This window comes from Rhinolophus sinicus, linkage group LG10 (genome assembly GCF_036562045.2).
Source record: "Rhinolophus sinicus isolate RSC01 linkage group LG10, ASM3656204v1, whole genome shotgun sequence".
In the NCBI taxonomy this organism is placed as follows: Eukaryota; Metazoa; Chordata; class Mammalia; order Chiroptera; family Rhinolophidae; genus Rhinolophus; species Rhinolophus sinicus.
Window position 1 is genome coordinate 107,213,761 of NC_133759.1, and position 19,094 is coordinate 107,232,854.

The window sequence follows — 19,094 nt, forward strand, 5'->3', positions numbered from 1 at the left end:
GAGGGACCTCTGCCCCCACACAACTGTCAGGCACAAGCCCTGTCTTCTGAGAGCCACGCTGGCCGCAGCCCAGACCTTCCTGCAGCCAGAAGGGACAGGGATGTTTGGGAGAAAACCTGTGTTTCTTCCTTTCCTTGTCTGAGTCATGATTTTGTGTGTCGCCTTCCCTGTCTAGCTATGATCCTGGCAGGAAAAGCCTATTACGATGGAGTGGCCAAGATCGGTGAGATTGCCACCGGATCCCCCGTGTCGACTGAGCTGGGTGAGCTGACTGTCCTTGATCTATAAACCTAACGTGAGCTGCGGTTTCGGGGCCTTTCCTCCTGTGAGTGCCTGTAAGAACACATGAAGAGACCAAATCCAGAATAGAAAGGAGAGCTGGCCCAGCATTCCGGTTTGTGAACCCAGCACCCAGTGTGTTTGCTTCTGGGATGACTGAGTTCACAGTGGCCTGTCGAAAGCGGAGTTTTAGTTAGAGGGCAGGCCACGGCCAGTGCCCGGCCTCCCTGCTCCCTCGGAACTGGGCTTCTGATCTAAGCCTTGGGCCCAGCTCTTCCCTCGGATCCCTGCAGCACAAAGGGAGCCCAGGGAGCTTTGACCTACATTCCTAACTGAAGGAGATGGGTGCGCCGGGCCTCCTGGCTCTGGCAGGAGCATTTCCTGTGACTCACCTAGCAGAAAGTCGGAGCCCTTTACGTTCTGTTCTTGGCTCTCGCTGCTTCCACAGTTGCCCTCAGTTGTGATTTTTCCGGTTTTGCTGGTATGAATTGGTCTCCTGTGCACATACGAAGGGCAGCCACACCCTGGGCAGTGCCAGCTGCAGAGGGAATCCAGGTCTCTTGTTACAGAGCCAGTTCCCTGTACCATCTGTTAAGGGGGGAAAGGTCAATTTTTTTTAATAGCCCCACACACAACCATGATTTCAAAAACTTGTCGGATATGTTTTGTTTTACAAAGGGTAAAATTCCTGGCTTCAAGATGTTTGTTATAATTTGGAAGGTTCAGAAAACCAGAGGAAAATGTTAGTAAAGTGTGTGTGTGTGTAAAGAAACGTGGGCCTGTCTCCAATTAAAAAAAGTGGAAAGGGAAGCAGAGGTGGGGTACAGGAGCATGCACTTAAGGTTTGAATAAGTCACACCAATTCTATATAAAGTGTCTTGAGGGTTTTCACTATTGCTTGGAAAACTCTTAACTGACCCATAAAAGTGGAGGAACAAGTTTGAGGTGTGAGGACAGCGCTGGGGTTGGAGGCTGGGCTGCTTGGGTGTAAAGGGAGCTGCCTGCTCATTAACATTCTGACAGTTTTGTACTTGGAGAGTTTATAGAGTCTCAAAACCTATAGACAAAACCTCAACCTGATGTGACGCTGTATGATGAGTACGTCAGTACTGCTATGTTTAATAGAATCAATTTTAGGCAGAAATTTTTCAAAAACCTGACTTGTGTTCTGTTGTTGGTGCCATAACGTCTGCATATTCTGGTGAGGACGGAGCTAGAGTAACTCTGTCCTAATAAGCAGCATCAATTTAATAAAATACACAGTGCATTATATAGACAGAAGAAGATAGTAAAACCTGGGACGTTTGAGGGATGGCTGAGATGATTATAGGTTTGCAAACGCTAGGACTAAATGCAAAAGAAGCGTCCTATTTGTGTCAGGCAGGGGGGAATGTATGGCCCTTACATTAAAGCTTGTGGCTCTCTGACTCAGGGCCATTCCGTTTCACGTTTTTTATGTTTTATGGTTCTTGCCACTGTTCAAATAAGACTTCTGTTCCACACCTTATTTTATTCAGCGGTGAGTTCGTAATGTTGAATCAGCTATTTCCACAGCAACCGTGTTGTTATAAACACGAGCTTAAAACTTCAGTTTCAATAAGGAAAGTATGTTGCAATGGTGAAGTATCTTTCATGTGTATGTATTTTATTCAGAGGGAATGGAAATAACTTCTGTTGTGTTTTATTTTTGTTTCAAGTTGTCCTTTTGCTTATGTTCTCTATCTCATATAGTCATCAGTTTTCTACTCACTCACAGCAACTCCATGATAAAACGGTATCCTCGTAAGAGGATACCTAATATTAACTTTTTTTATTTGCTCAGTTTTTTTATTTTGTTGTTAAAATTTAGACTGAAATACTACCCTAGATCTGTTTAAATTCACTGTATGGAAGAATAGTGGACAATTCATAGAAAAAAGAGAGACCTAAGGTAGATTGTATTTTTCTCATTTTTCAAGAAGATTTTATTGTTTAGTTACTGACTCTTGGTACTGGTATTCATAACTTTATTATGAAATATATGTTATAAATTCCATCTGATAAAACTGAAGGGGAATTACATATGTGAAGATCATGAATCATTTCAAAATTTTCTTTCCCTAAGAGTATTGTCTCTGAAAAACATTTGTTTTCCTCCACAAAAAAACATCTATAATTTAAAATTTTTCAATTTAAAAATATTGCTCTAGGCAGAGGAGAAAGGGATGCTGAGGAATTCTTATTTCTAAAACTTCTATTATAGAAGATTTTATATTAATTAAAATATTTTTAATGTTATATATATTTTTTTAATTTCATACATATTTTTACATGAAACTTCCCTTAAATTCTGATACTTTTGTACTTTGGGAGATAGGTGAAGAAAATATACTCTGGGTAAAATATTTCATAAAAATTTACAGAAAGGGTTCAACTTGGAAAACTTTGCCAAATGCATTATGAATGTTGATCAGGGTGGCAGAGCTAAGCATTTCAGTCTCTTCTTAAGGCTGGCGCAGGAAGCGAAAAGCTGGAGGAGGACGTTGAGTAGCCTTCTGCTTCCTCCATAGTGGGGCAGAGCTGTGGCAGTTCCATTTCTGATTTCTAGCTTTGTGTGTGACCCTTTTAATATCCCACTTTCAGCATCAGCTCACCCAATGATATGTGAATAATTTAAGATACATTTTTGCCCGAAAATAACAAAATACCCAACTAATAGCGGTCTAAACAATTAGGATGCTTGTTATCCCACATAGGAAGGCTGTTGTTAATTTTCTTGCAATATTTTTGTTACAGCTTTATTGAGATAATTAAGATATAGTACAATTTGCCCATTTAAAGTATACAGTTCAGTAGTTTTTAGTATGTTCACAAGGTTTTAAATTATCATCACAGTTAACTTTAGAGTATTTTTATCACCCGAAGATGAAATCCCACGCCCATTAACAGCCATTTCCCATGTACCCCCAACTCCAGCCATATACAACCATTTAACGTATTTTGTCTCTATAGATTTGGTTATACTGGACATTTCATATAAATGGAGTCATACAATATGTGATCTTTCGTGACTGGTTTATTTCACTTAGTATAATGATTTCAAGGTTCATTCATGCTGTAGCATGTATCAGTACTGTAGCATGTATCAGTACTGTAGCGTGTATCAGTACTGTAGCGTGTATCAGTACTGTGTAGCATGTTATCAGTACTGTAGCGTGTATCAGTACTGTAGCATGTATCAGTACTGTAGCGTGTATCAGTACTGTAGCGTGTATCAGTACTGTAGCATGTATCAGTACTGTGTAGCATGTTATCAGTACTGTAGCGTGTATCAGTACTGTAGCATGTATCAGTACTGTGTAGCATGTTATCAGTACTGTAGCGTGTACCAGTACTGTAGCGTGTATCAGTACTGTAGCGTGTATCAGTACTGTAGCGTGTATCAGTACTGTGTAGCATGTTATCAGTACTGTAGCGTGTATCAGTACTGTAGCATGTATCAGTACTGTAGCGTGTATCAGTACTGTAGCGTGTATCAGTACTGTAGCATGTATCAGTACTGTGTAGCATGTTATCAGTACTGTAGCGTGTATCAGTACTGTAGCATGTATCAGTACTGTGTAGCATGTTATCAGTACTGTAGCGTGTACCAGTACTGTAGCGTGTATCAGTACTGTAGCATGTATCAGTACTGTAGCGTGTACCAGTACTGTAGCATGTACCAGTACTGTAGCGTGTACCAGTACTGTAGCATGTACCAGTACTGTAGCGTGTATCAGTACTGTAGCGTGTATCAGTACTGTAGCGTGTATCAGTACTGTAGCGTGTACCAGTACTGTGTAGCATGTATCAGTACTTTTCTTTCTCTTGGTTGTGTATTTAGGAATGGAATTGCTGCTGAACTCTAACCTTTTTGAGGAACTGCTGGACTTTTTCAAAGTGAATACATCATTTTACATTCCCACAGCAGTGTGTGAGGGTTACAATTTCTCTACACCCTGTCCTCACTTGTTATTGTCTGTCTGTTTTGTTATAGCCATCCTAGTGAGTGCGAAGTAGTGTTTCGTTTGGGTTTTGATTTACATTTCCCTAGTGACTGATGATGCTGAGCATCTTCTTACGTTCCTATTAGCCATTGCATATCTTCTTTGAGGGAATGTCTATTCAGATCCTTTGCTCGTGCTTTACTGGGTTATCTTTGTATGATTGAGATTGCAGATTAACTTTAATAAAGTTTTGTTTTTATGTTTTGATTCCTTTTATCATCTCTGCAGTAGTTCCATTGTCTGAAGTTCTTGACAGTCTAATTCTGCTGATGCTGTTATTGTGCCTCTTGATTCTCGTTCATGAAGGAGCCTTCCTGTAAGGGTTTTATTGTCATTTTATGGCTCTTCATGCTGGGCTCATCTATGGAGACATTGGGAGTCACCGAGAAATGCAAAGGAGAAATGCCAGGCAATGGTGAAGCTCCTCTGATTTAATTGCTTCTTCAAAAATAGAAATAGTTGATGTAATATGATTTTCCGCTTGATAAAAATTCTCGTAAAATATTTAGAATTTGCAAAGCAGTAGAAATGCCCCCCTTATTTTTTGTTGTATCCAAAAGAACAAAGGTGTTCTGTAAGTTTTGCAGGGGGAGGTGACTCAGTCTTTATGGAAAATATTTCAATGTAAATATCCAAAATTTGTGAGTTATTTAATTATCTGAAAGTTATTAATTACCTGAAAGAAATAATGGCAGATTTTACTTTTCTATAAATCTTGCGGATACATACCCTTCCCCCAAAAAAGTCATTTCCTGATCATTTTCTCTTGAAAATAAAAAGTCCTTTCTGAATAGTCTATTCTCCTATTTAGAGAATATTCAGAAAATGTGTCTTCTCTTTTTTCAACTGTAATTGAAAGTGATAGGAAAAGATTAGTCACTTTTATGCTGAATCCTCTCAGCTACTTGAAGATTACAATAAGAATTGCCAAATATTTTGAAGTCTCTTTCAAATTCATTTTGCTAAAGCATCACCTTTTATCAGTTGTACCTTACCTGCCAGGGCGAGCAAACTCGGAGCCAGGGGGCTGACCAGCACCTATTTGTAAATAAAATTTTATTGGCACACAGCCATGCCCATTGGTTCATGTGTTCTCTAGGGCTGCTTTCAGGCTGCAGTTCTGGCTACGATGGCAGAGCTGAGTGGTTCCAACAGAGAAGTTTGGCCCCTAAGGCCCCTTAACCCGATGGTGGAAGACCATTAGTGTCATACAGTTTCTTAAATGTGCGGACTGAGTGCTCTTGGGAGGGATTTGATACCCTTTTCTGCAAAGAAAAAGCGGTTCCTCAGCACGTGCTGTCTAAGTGCTTGGGTTTAGCATACATTCGCAGCATGATTCTAACCACCATAGCCAAAGGAAGGTCAAGCGCAGAACCCTCCTGCCTTGTTGGGAGGCATGAACAAACAAACGAAAAGCCAAACACCAGAGCTCTGTAGTCAGAATGTGGCAGCTGAAATAGTTTAATCTGCTGTGTTTAACTGTTAAATAATAAGTCACGTGAATAATAATTGATGTGACTCAGGTTGTCAGGGTGCGTGCCTGTAGTCACATACATAAATCTCTAGCACATGCACAGTTCAGCTCAAGGGACAGTACTCATTTAAAAGAAGAAACTGAAATTTGTGTGAAACTTCCAGTTTTGTCCCTAAATCAAACAACATTTATTTTTAAAAACTTAGAAAATATTGAAAAGGTAGAAAGGAAAAACAGAAATGGTCAGGGGAAAATGTTTTGGCAAAATGTTTAAAAGAAAGTTTGAACCTGTTTTCACGTCTTAAAGCATAGAAAAATAAAGCTTGTTCTCATTTATTTCTCAAGGAATAACAGGAGACTTTCTTTGGGGAGTTTACAAATTTGCTTTGAGGTCCTTACAGCGCACCATTACATAAATTTAGAGTATGTTATTTTGTTCCAGTTTAGTCAGCTATTACATTATTTTGAATCAGTTATTAAATTGTTTGGGCCAGTTTCTTAAATTGGGCACAGAACAGAAGGTTTTTATCCCTTCACCACCAGACAATCTAGAAAATCATAGGTTTTCTTTTGTTATTGATAGAATGTTTATAGGTCGTGCAATTTTTTAAAAAATATTTATTATGGTTTTGACTTGTTGATACTCAAAACCCAACCTGACAGTCTTGGGTCTTAAGAACAGGGAAAAAATCTTAAGTATTTTAAAAGAAATGTTATGAATTCGCAAAAATATTACAAACATATTTCTAAGGTCTAGATTAAATGAAAGAATTCATACCAGAGTGGGTGGGAGAGCTAAGTTGAGCCAAAGCAGTTATTATTGACCAAAACCACTTAACTTTTAGTTGTAAGTTTGGCTCACTTTAAAGAAATTAAAATCTTTCCCACAAAAATAGGAAACAGTCAACAGGGAATTTATTTTATTTGCTGAACAATAAATAGCACCTGCTGTGTGCCAGGCGCTGTTCTAAGCATTTTACAAATATTGACTCCTGCACTCATCATGATAGCCCTCTGACACATCTACTATTATTTCCATTTTACAGATGAGGAAACAGGGGTTCAAAGAGAGTAAGTAACTAACTTGCTGAGGTCACCTAGGTGGTTCATGGCTAGTTATTAGGTTGGTACAAAAATAATTGCAGTTTAAAGCGTTAAATAATTGCAAAAACCGCAGTTACTTTTGCATTAACCTAATAATTTGATCCAGGCGGTGTGCCAGCTCTGTGGCCTCTTATGCCAATTGAATTTTCTGTATGTCAGTGAGATGTGCTTTTTCCGATGTGCTTTATTATGTGGCAGTCAAGATTATCATGCCCATTAGGGCTCAGCGGATAAAAGGCATGTTCAATAGCAAACATCATATAGTCTGAAACAGATTCGGCATGTGTAAGTCTGTATTTTGTGTTTCCTTCAGATAGGATCAGTAGTTATAAGAAAAGCATTCCTTCTCTAGGCTTTGAAGTAACTAAATGTGCAGATGATGTACTGTATGATTAGTAAAAAACTATAGATGTAAAAAAGCCGAGTTGTCAAGATTAGTCAATTTAACATTTGATGCTTCTTGATTGCACGATGGACACATCCTGAATGTAAACTTGGTACATCGTAGCCTATTTTTCATTAGACTTTATTCTGATTGCCCGTTCTCTTAAATCTTTGAATTTTGAAGTGTGTGAAGAGCAGATTATCTTGTTTAAACACAATTTTCACAATTATTCAAATTGGTCTTTTTCTCCTTAAAGGATACTGTGTGTCCTGTCAACTCAAGATGGCTACACTGTCGGCCATAGCACAGGACAGCTGGCAGGGGCACAGCCTGCAGTGAGGGGTGGTGGCTCAGGGGACCCCGGGCTCTGCATTACCACTGCCACCGTCATTGTTCCTGAGAGCTGCTCTCATCCGCTTACTAATGCGCAGTGTCTAACTCTTCATGGCCCTGTGCTGGGCCTTAACTGATGTGTCCGGAACAAAACCACCAAGTTCTAACACAAAGAGAGGAGGGGAAGCTGTTTGAAAGCAGGCTAAGAAAGTGGCTCTGGACTGATGCACAGGAAACGCGAAGGGGTGCGGCCCCTGTGACAGGCTGAGGAAGGAGGATGACTACATAGCAGGGTGAGGGACACGCCAAAGACAGGAGTAGGTAGAATTGTGAGTGATTCAGGCCTGGCTTGTCACATGTTCCCAAGCACACACAGATACCATGGTGGAGAGTGACAGCCTGGGCTGGAATTAGGTAGATTCCTTGTTCGTGCAGGTGGATTCTGAAAGTGTGGGGAGGAAGTGCCTTTCCTCACGTACTCTCTCCTGTTCTGGATAACTTAACAAAATTATGAAAAGAAAAGGTGCCAACAGACACATGAAAAAATGCTCAGCATCACCAGCCGTTGGGGAAATGCAAATCGACACGAGGAGACTCCACTGCATACCCAGCAGAGCGGCTCTGAATAAAAAACAGACAATACCAAGTGCTGGCAAAGAGAGAGAAATTGGAACCCTCATACACTGCTGGTAGGAATGTAAAATGGAGCAGCTACTTTGGAAAAGAGTCTGCCAGTTCCTCGAAATTTAAATACAGAGTTACCATATGACCTAGCAATTCCATTCTTTAGATACTACTCAAGAGATATGAAACATATGCCCGTGTAAAATCTTAGCACTATTCACAGTGGCCAAAAGGTGGAAACAACTCAAATGTCTAGAAGCTGTTGATGGATAAACAAAATATTCACACATTGGAATATTATCCAGTCATAAAAAAGAGTGAAGTACTGATACCTGCTGTAACATGGAAGAGCCTTGAAAACATGCCAAGTGAAAGAAGCCAGATAAAAAGGTCACATACCGTGTTTCCCTGAAAATAAGACCGGGTCTTATGTTAATTTTTGCTCCAAAAGATGCATTAGGGCGTATTTTCAGGGGATGTCTTATTTTTTCATACACAACAATCTACATTTATTCAAATACAGTCATGTCATCTTCTGGAACATCATCATAACGTACTAAATGTGTCTGTCTGGCTGACGATCTTAACGTGCTTATTTTCAGGGTAGGTCTTATTTTTGGGGAAACACGGTATTATATCATTCCATTTATATGAAATTTCCAAAGTCAGCAAATCCATAAGTAACAGAAAGATTGGGGGTTGCCAGTGGTGGGGGGAGGAGAGAGTGGGGAATGACTGCTTAGTGGGTACAGACAGGTTTTCCTTTTGGGGTGGTAAAAATGTTTTTGAACTGGATAGTGGTGATGGTTGTACATTATGAATGTACAAAATGTCACTATTGGTAAATTTATGTTAGGTGTATTGAATTACAAAAATAAACAGCAAAGAAAAGTAAGTATGCCTCTTCTGAGGAGTTCCCAATATGGAATAATCTAATTAATTCATACCGAATATAATAGACATTGTAATAATTCCAAAGGCTAGTTTCCCACGTTTCCTAGTGCCCTAGAAAATGCGGCAGCCCAGCAGCAATGTTATTAACATCTAGTCATGCCCTTATTCTCCTCAACTTTTCACCAGAGAAACCTGAACACCTGAGTTAGGATCCAGGTTGGTCAGAAGTCTGTGAGACAGTTTGCTCTGTGCTTTACAGCACTTGCCATGTGTCCTACCCCAACACCTCGCCGTAACTCCATGAGGAGTTGTAGTTGGCCCCAACCCAGTGCGAATCATGCAGTAAATGGGTTTTGTTAGCATTACTGGAAATGCAGAATTCTGGAGGCTCATTTAACTCACAACAGTCCTCTGAGGTGGGAGGTCCGATCCTTTAGCGGTGTCTGTTGTAGGGAAATTCCAGAGGTGGGGGCTAGCAGCACTTAGAACAAACATTAGAACAAACATCCTGCTCTGTGAAACTTCAGGTGAGCTGAGGATCTGAGAAGTAGATACATACTCTAGGAGGAGCCTAGAAATGTTTGTTGACCAACTGAATGAGTGTTATCAGATAAGGGCATTGGGCTCTTGCATTCTAACTATGAACCAGGTTTCTCTAGGCTCCCGAAACCAATGCTTATCACTCACAGCATTAATAAACGTGGTCCTTGAAGGTGGCTTCAAGGTACCTACAATACAGTAAGTGAGATTATGAAAATGTATACATACATAGCTTTAATACAGGACCGAGTGCACGCGTAAAAGGTACAAAGGCTATAGGATTTCATGGGAAGAGATGGCCACACCTGCATATGGGGTGGAGAGGGTGGAAGGAAGCTCAGGGGGTGCTGTATGTCCTGTGGTCAGCCTTGGAGGTTAGGAAGGGTGATGGTTTCTGGTGAGGGAACAGAGAGAGGGATGGGATATTTCAGTTTGCCTGACATTTAGGACTCGCGGAAAGGATCATGGGAGGTAATGGGTACAAATTAAAATTACAGCCTTGTTGTTCTGAGTACCAGGCTACAGATTTTGTGTGTTTCATTTCAAATTGAAATAAGAATTCATATTATTGGAACTGAAAGCTTTTGAGTTATTAAAAGCCTGACATATTTTAGGAGCATGGGTTCACAGATAAAATAAAAATTGCAAGGTGACTAAAGAAGCAAATTAAATGGCAAACTCTTTACAACTGAGAACTGGACTCATAGAGTCCAAAATACGTCTATTTCTATAACTCTTGAGTGCAGTGAAGCTGATACATATATGATTCATGTGTTTGTAGCTCAAATCCATGGCTGGTTGTCAGTGGCTTCCATTGTTGTAACAATAGAATCTGTGACGTACTAAGGTCTCTCTCTTCTGTGTATGACTAAATATTTTAATCTCATCTCACTTTTATTCTCTACTCAGGCCTGCCCAGCTTCCCATTTCATATTAATATTTTAAAATAACTTATGACTCCTCTAAGTTTAGAACTATACTTTCATTTTACAATGAGCATTAAAATATTCACATTTTTTAAATTGAATCCCTTTACTAACAAGTGAACCTAATAAACAGTTTTTATCTTGATTATTTTAAAATATCTTGTTTTTACATAATTAAAACCTGTAGCTATATAAACTCTTTTATACGCTGCTTTTTTTAAAATTTAACATTCCATACATATTTCTTTGAATTCATAAGAAATTAAAATTTAAATCTGCTGTCTGGTAGGCATTGTTCTCGTCACCAGGAATAAGTCAATAACTCAGCGTCCCTCCAGTGGGTGTTAAGCCGGTCTATGTGCCAGGTATCAATAAGGTGAGGAGCCCCACTGAGTGATGGAGAGAAGGGGTGGAGTGGGGCCGGGTCAGGCAGAGTGATCAGGGAACATGCTGTAGAGAGAGCCAGATGTCTGGGGAGACCATGCCAGTGCAAAGGCCCTGGGGCCTTGTGAGCTTGGGTAACAGTGTGGAAGCCAGTCAGTTGAGGTGCAGTTAAGGATGGAAGAGTGGGAGCAGATGAGGTCTTGAGGCAGAGCACGCTCGAGGGTGGGGCCAGGTCATGTAGGGCCCTGTGGGTCACGGAAAAGAATGTTCCCTGCGGTGGGGGTGGGGAGCCTCTGCCGGCTTGGAACTCAGGAGTGATGTGGTTTGACTTGCATTTTCAAAGGTTCTTCCTGGCTTCTGTGTGAAGAGTGGACTAGAAGGGTGGAAACTGGGAAACTGGTTGGGAGGCCGTTGTCCAGTCCAGGTGAGAAGGAATGGTGTTTGCACTAGGATGGGAGAGAGAGACGTGGGGCTTGCTGTGCACTGCTGTCAAGTCTGGGGAGAGAATGTGCTGGTGGCGAGTCAGGGTTTGCTTCCAGGTGTGGTAGGTGTGGGGTACCTGTTAGACCCCGTGGAGATGTCCACACGGCAACTGGAAACGAGTCCGGAGTTCACTGTGTGAACGTGGAGTTCTATACCCCTGTGAACAAGACGGACCCTGTCTCACTGGCCCAGTGACCCTGATACTCAACTCTCCGTGCCCTGTGGCTGCCCTCAGTGCGAAATCACGGCATGTCAGGGGCTGCGCTGCCGTGTTCCCATTTCACTCTCACCGGCTCCTCTAAGGGGCTGTCGATTTACATGTCCACCTTACAGATGGACGTAGGGAGGCAGAGTGCAGATAGGACCGGGGAGGCCTCCAGCACCAAGCCCTTCCTACCCATGTAGCAGGAACATGCCAGTCGGGGGGGCAGCCCAGCCCTTTTCCGAGCCAGCCCCTTCTCCAGTGTGAGTCGTGGGTATGGCAGGCATTGGGGTTCCCTGCCATTTGTAATAGGTAATCATCTTTTTATGCCTGCTTGCTTCCTTTCCTAAAGCATTTTTTAGTGTTTCAGAATTTCAGGTGCATCAGAAAGCCAGATAGCCGGTGACCACTTTGTTTGACTTGGAGTTATGTCACTTTGTGTGTCATTGAGCCATGACAAGTGTGGAGGAATGGTTTTTAGGGCGTGCCATGGGGAGTCAGTCTTACCACTTTGTTTTACTTCCTGCCTGACCCAAACCCTCTGAGCTGAAATGGCTTCACTGACCAGGCCAGGCCTCACCCAGTGCATCATGCTTTTGTGATACTGCCCAGCCCCTTGAGGTGGCTGGTTCCGTTTTAACACAGCACTAATAATTAAAGTGTTATGGCTGGTGTCGAGGAGATGGCTGTTCCTCTCCCTGGGATTCACATATACTGGGCATCGTTCCGTCCTTGGGTACCTCGTAGGGAAAATCTGATTCCTCTTGTATGGGATTTCTCTTCGTACATGTGAGCGAGGGTGCAGAGTAGTTTAAGAGCACACGCTCAGGGTCAGACATGAGTCCCCATTACGGCCCCAGCACCTTTGATGCTTGTGTAACCTTGGGAAAATCATCTCAAAGCCTCCGTTTCCTCCTGTGTATGATGAGGGTAATAGCTGTATCCCTGTTAGGTTGTGAGGACCCAATGGGCCATCTCTGGAGGGCGGTTGGCACAGCGCTCAGCACAGGGCAGGACGACCCCTCCTAGCTGTCACTGTCTCTGAGGACCCTGCAGTTGTGCGCTGCTGGCTCATCTTCCCTCTAAGGCAGGAGGACGTGGGATGACATTTGAACTACAAAAACACTGAGCTGTTCTTTCTGTTCTTGTTCTGTGTTTCAGTAGTCAGTGTGGTGTAAGAGATGTAATAAAATGGATACTAAATTGTGTGGAATCTCCCTTAAATTCACATCATATAGTACCGCCCAACGTCCACATGGGTGTGTGGTTACATCAAAGGGAGAAATGGCTTTCTGACTGAAAGGTGGGAGCTGTAGCCCTGTTTTATTTTGTGTTTTTTAACTTGTTCAATTAGAAATGGTTGCTTGAAAACAAGACAACAAAAAAACCCTTAGTTCTTTTTAAAAAAACTCTTTACTTAAAATGTTTAAGATGGTTTTCCTCAGTAATCCTGATGGAGCTTTGTCTCAGTCCCTTCTCTATCTGGGCCTTGTCCGTACCTTTGTGTTTTGGGTCCCGTTTTAATATTTTTAAAGAACTTTTTAAAAATTTCAGATACAGCATTTTTAAGCTTAAATGGAAATGTCTGCAGTTAATTAGTGATATCATAGGGAGTAACTAGTTGTCAGCTTCATTTATTATTGACAATACACCTGCTTTCATTTTTTTTAGTATCATGGTTGTGTTTTAGCCTTAATCTACTAATCGATGAAGAAGGAAGATAAATAATTAATGTTAACTTGCCTCACTTGATATAATAGCTTGTAGAAAACTTTCAATCTTTTAATGCTGTATCTTACATTCATATATAAAGAAAACAATCACTTGTAATCTGTATGTGGATGTAAAATTGATAAATTATTTCTGTGTCATATATAATTGATACACATGAATAAATTGACATTGTCCTTTTAGCTGAAATAAGAGTAGTACATTAAAATCCTACTTGGGAAATATTTTGTCTTCATCGCAAATCCTGTATTTTGTTTAACTTGACAGTACTAGTGTACTGCAGGTAGGCTAAATTAGTTTAATTGCTCATGAATGGGTAATAAACATTCTGTTTGCTTCCTGAATCAATCTCTCTGTTCTCATGACAGGAGTATCATGTAAGCCCTGAGTCTCCCTGCTGTTTGACCCAGTATTTGGTTATAATTTTCAAAGAGGACATCTCCACTAGGTAGCACCTTGGGTATTGAGGGACGAGATCTCTTGATTGTTCTGGACTCGTACTTGCTGTCTCCCTCGCTGAAAAGACTTGACTTTAAAATATCCAGAATTGGGGAAAAAAAATCCAGAATAGTTTATTTTTAAAGCATTTGTTACATGCAAGTTAAGAATTCATATGTCAGTCATACGGGGTTTATTGGTTTTCATTTATTCTTTCCTCAAACCTTGTTAAGTCATCCCCTTTCTTAAAAATAAAAAATAAAAAAAGGTTAATGTTGCCATCTCTAGCTACCATCTTGTTTCACTTTTATTTCCAGACTTCCCAAAGTAAGTGATTTATACCAACTTGCTCCTTTCTGCATCATCTCTTTTCCTTTCGCACTTTTTACCAGAAATCAGGAAGCGAGAGGGAAGCTAACACAGTGTCTAGTGTGTGTCTTGCACTTGGCACATTTCCCTTGTTAGGACACTTAATCCTCACAGCGTGGGTTGCCAAGTGTCCAGCACTGAATCCACATAGTCCGGTATTGTAGCTTCTGGTTTGGCAAAATGAAAATTTTGTAAACCAAAATGACCCTTGTTTTTTAAAAAAGATTATCTTGTTTGTGGTTCAGGATCCTCTGAGACCAGACCTCGGTGTTACTAAACCTCGGTCAAATAAAAGCTGCCAGGAATTTGCTCCTGAAGGCTCCAAGGATGGAAACAGCTCTGCGTGGCTGCCAGGCCTGCCTGCGAGGGCTTGCTCGGCCGGGCTCTGGGTCACTCAGACAGACGCCGTTGCTCACACCAAATGCGGCCACGGTCGGTGCTGCACACAGAAGCTGAGAACAGTCGTGTCAGTGTAGGGGAAAGGAGGGCAAGCCGAGGACCAGCCGTTCAGGTTCAACAACAGCAATTTTTCCTGTAGGAATGTCTGTAATAAATATCATATAGTAATAAAATCAGATAACTACAGATGCCACCTCTGGTGGGTCAGGCTTTTGCTGGAGTTTTCCTTTTCCTGCCGTCGCTGTACTTCTCTACATTCACCCTTTCATTTGTTTGTTCACTGTATTTATTGACCAGACTTTTGGGGCATGTGGTGACCCAGGCAGGCCCTGCAGCACACGGGTAACTGGGAACCAGGTCAAGTTCTTGTCCACATGCAACTTCCAGAAAATTGAGACACTGCCTGTGTTTTCCTCCAAGCAGGAAAGCACAAGCAGGTGTGTGTTTTTTTTTGGTGTTAGTTAATGGACTGTATTTTTTAGCGCAGTTACAGATTTATAGAAAATTGAGCAGATCTTACCCAGAGTTCCCACATACTGCTCTCTTCCCCACTCACAATTTCCCCTATTTTTAACATCTTGCATTGGTGTGGTACATCTGTTACAAATGATTAACCGATATTGATACATTATTATCAACTGTTACTCTTTGCATTCTATGAGTTTGGACATATGTTTCATGATAAATACTTCCCATCACAGTATCCACACCCCACCCCTCCACCCGTGGCCACCGCTGATCTTTTTACTGTCTCTATAGTTTTGCCTTTTCCAGATGTCGTTTAGTTGGAATTGTATAGTACGCAGACTTTTCAGATCGTCTTCTTTCACTAAGCACCATGTACTGAAGCTTCCCCCATGTGTTTCTGTGGCTTAATAGTTCATTTCTGTTTTATCCCTGAATAATACTCAGTTGTACAGATGTACCACAGTTTATCATTCGTCTTGGTTGCTTCCAGTTTTTGGCAATATGAATAAAGCTACTATCAACCTGCAGATACAGATATTTTTCTGTGGACATAAGATTTCAAGTGATTTGGGTAAAAACCTAGGAGCACAATTACTGGATCAAGTGGTTAAGACTGTTTATAAGAAACTGCCAGACTGCCTTGCACAGTCGCTACCGTGTTGCAGTCCCACCAGCATTTGGTGGGTACAGTTTTCTGGATTTGGGCTGTTCTGATAGGTATGTAGTTGTAGCTCGTTGTTTTAATTTCCAATTCCTGGCACATGATGTAGAGCATCTTTTCATATGCTTATTTGCCATTTTGTTTTTTTGTTTTGTTTTTCCAAACATTGGCTTTTCTTTTTTCTTTTTTTCTTTTTCAAGATTTTTTTTTATTGGGGAAGGGGAACAGGACTTTATTGGGGAACAGTGTGTACTTCCAGGACTTTTTTCCAGTCAAGTTGTTGTCCTTTCCATCTTAGTTGTGGAGGGTGCCGTTCAGCTCCAGGGCCAGTTGCCATTGCTAGTTGCAGGGGGCACAGCCCACCATCCCCTGCGGGAGTCGAACCGGCAACCTTGTGGTTGAGAGGACACACTCCAACCAACTGAGCCATCCCGGAGCTCAGCGGCAGCTCAGCTCAAAGTGCCGTGTTCAATCTTAGTTGCAGGGGGCAGAGCCCACCATCCCTTGTGGGACTCGAGGAATTGAACCGGCAACCTTGTGGTTGAGAGGACACACTCCAACCAACTGAGCCATCCCGGAGCTCAGCGGCAGCTCAGCTCAAAGTGCCGTGTTCAATCTTAGTTGCAGGGGGCAGAGCCCACCATCCCTTGTGGGACTCGAGGAATTGAACCGGCAACCTTGTGGTTGAGAGCCCACTGGCCCATGTGGGAATCGAACAGGCAGCCTTCGGAGTTAGGAGCACGGAGCTCCAACCGCCTGAGCCATCGGGCCGGCCCTGTATATCGTTTTTGGTGAGGTATCTGTTTGGATTTTTTGCTCTTTTTAAATTGAGGTATTTTTCTTATTGTTGAATTTCAAGAGTTTTTTTATGTATGTATTTTGGAAACAAGTCCTCCATCAGATGTGTGTTGTAAGTATTTTCCCCCAGTTTGTGATTTGTCTTTTCATTCTCTTGTCTCTTGCATACCAGAAGTTTTTAATTGAATGATTTTTTTCATTCACGGATCATGCTTTTATATGTGTTAGATCTAAAAACATCACTAAACCAAGATCGTGTAGATTTTCTCTGGCGTTATCTTCTAAAAGTTTTACATTTTGCATTTTGAATTAATTTTTGTAAAGGATGTAAGGTCAGAGTCTAGATTAATTTTGTTGCAAGTGTATGTATGTCCAGTTGTTCAACATCATTTGTTGAAAGGATTATCCTTTCTCCATTAAATTGACTTGGCTTCTTTGTCAGAGATCAGTTGACTGTATTCTGTAGGTCTCTTTCTGGGCTCTCTTTTCTGTCCCATCTATTTGTCCATTCTTTCACCAGTAACACTGTGTTGGTTATTGTAGTTTGTATATAAGTTTTGAAGTCAAGTAGCATCAGTGCTCTGACTTGGTACTTCAGGATTGTGTCAGCTATTTTGGATCTTCTGCTTTCCATATAAACTTTAGAAACACTTTGTTGATATTCAAAATAACTTGCTGGGATTTTTATTCCACTTGTATTGAATTTGTAGATCAGGTTGGATGGAATGTTAACAATACAGTCTTCTTACCCATGAACGTGGACTATCTCTCCACTTACTTAGATCTTCTTCAGTTTCTTTCATCAGAGTTTTGTCATTTTCTTCATGTAGATCTTGTACATATTACTTTCACCTCAAACAATGAGAGTACTTGAGAACAGCGTATAATTCTGTTGTGTGACTTATGTTTGTCCCACTTGTCTTCCTAAGATGGGATAAGTCATGATCAGGGGTAGAATACTTGTAGGGTGTGTGCAAGACGTCAGTTAGAGCTGTTTGTACTGTAGGTGGTTAAATCAGAAGCTACACCTTTGGAGGAATGTTCAGTGACATACTCATCCTGTTACTTATTTGGTGTTATACCCACAAGCTCACTGTTTACAGTGTCACCACTGACCAGGGGAGAGCACCTCGGACTCCACCCAGGGATTGAGTTTGACCGGCCCCTGGGAGCTCTTAGATGCCAGCAAAACCTTTCAAGTTTGGTCACATGTTTGTGACATAATCTGCCTGCGTGTGAATTCCATGTTGGTGGCTCTAATCTGTAGAGTACATACCCCAGGTGTGTAGTTTGCTTTTACTGCCATCATTCTATTTCCTCCTCATCACATTTGATATTTGGGAAATTGTCGGGAAAATGTACATCCCTTTTCCAGTGACATTTTGGTCAGTTTTACTGGAATCCGTGTAGTATCACTTTAGGCCAGTAGTAGGCTGGCTTCCACCCTGTCATTCTACTGTCTGGTCCTACTTGAAGCAACATGGAGAAAGGGGTGTGTGACTCAGTCATTGCTCTCTGCTCTTGTGAAATAATAAACGTGTTCTAATTACCTGTGATATATATGTATACACGAAAAAGAATGTTTATGCCTCCATGTTCTTTGCTCAGGTCCACCAGTAATCTCCCTTTGGTTCGTTGAAATTTATACTGTGACTTGATAAAGAATTATCTAATTGAAGCTATATTAATAGTGCAATGACTAGATTTTAGATGACAGCTATGTATTCATAGCAATAATACTCTTTTAATTTTTATTCAACTTTTTCTTTTAAGTCCATATTGCCTATAGGTTAAATGTATACCTTAATACAGTATTGTTGGACAAAAATGTTGGCCATATTTGTTCATGGTTCGTAAAATTAGTTATTATTTGTATGAATTTGTGGAAAGTTGATGTTAGACATTGACTTAATTATGTCAAGTTCAGGATTGTAAAATAGGTATATATTTTAATTCCTTTAACATCACCACTTAAGAATATGATTTGTTCAGACTGAGTCACATTGCTATACTTACTATGAGTTTCTTCCCAAAATGTTAAGTCAGAACCTGAAAGGGGGAAAGAGGAAGTGGTGGGCCAGTGCATCCAGTGCTGTGATTTCTGGGATCGGCACGTTGATTCCTGGTGGGGTGTGTATTTAGTTCTGCTCCATTAGAGTCTGGGCTGTGCTTTCTCAACTCCACCCTCTTTTTTCAAAAAAAAATGTTTTCTTCTCAAGTGTAATTTATGAAAAAGTAGGTTGCAGGGCTAAGAGTAAACGTGTGCGATACCACGTTTTAGGCATAAAGTAATTCCTGGCTATATTTAAGAATAAACTTCTGTAGATTGAACATAAAGGCTGTTTTCATTTTCTGTTTCAAGATACATTTTGGCAGCTTGCAGAATCACAGTAAAGATGTTTTTTAATCCTTTTTATGACCAAGGACTCAGTGGCTGCTGCTATGAGGTTGGCATTTGAATTCCACAAACTGAGAGGGTCAGAAATAACATGGATACGGTCACGTGTTCCGCTCCTGCGCCCAGAGTGAATGGGCTTTTCACGGAGCCTTTCCACCGCGCTGTCGGCGGGGAGAAAC

At 41.1% G+C, this 19,094-nt stretch overlaps 1 protein-coding gene across 1 annotated transcript in view; it reads left to right on the plus strand.

Moving 5' to 3' along the window:
* BAIAP2L1 (BAR/IMD domain containing adaptor protein 2 like 1) overlaps nt 1-19,094 on the plus strand; it is a 74,694-nt gene that overhangs the window by 32,354 nt on the left and 23,246 nt on the right. The window contains exon 3 of the mRNA XM_019716460.2: nt 176-262. Within this exon, the coding sequence (XP_019572019.1) occupies nt 176-262 (87 nt within the window). The remainder of the gene's footprint in view (nt 1-175; nt 263-19,094) is intronic.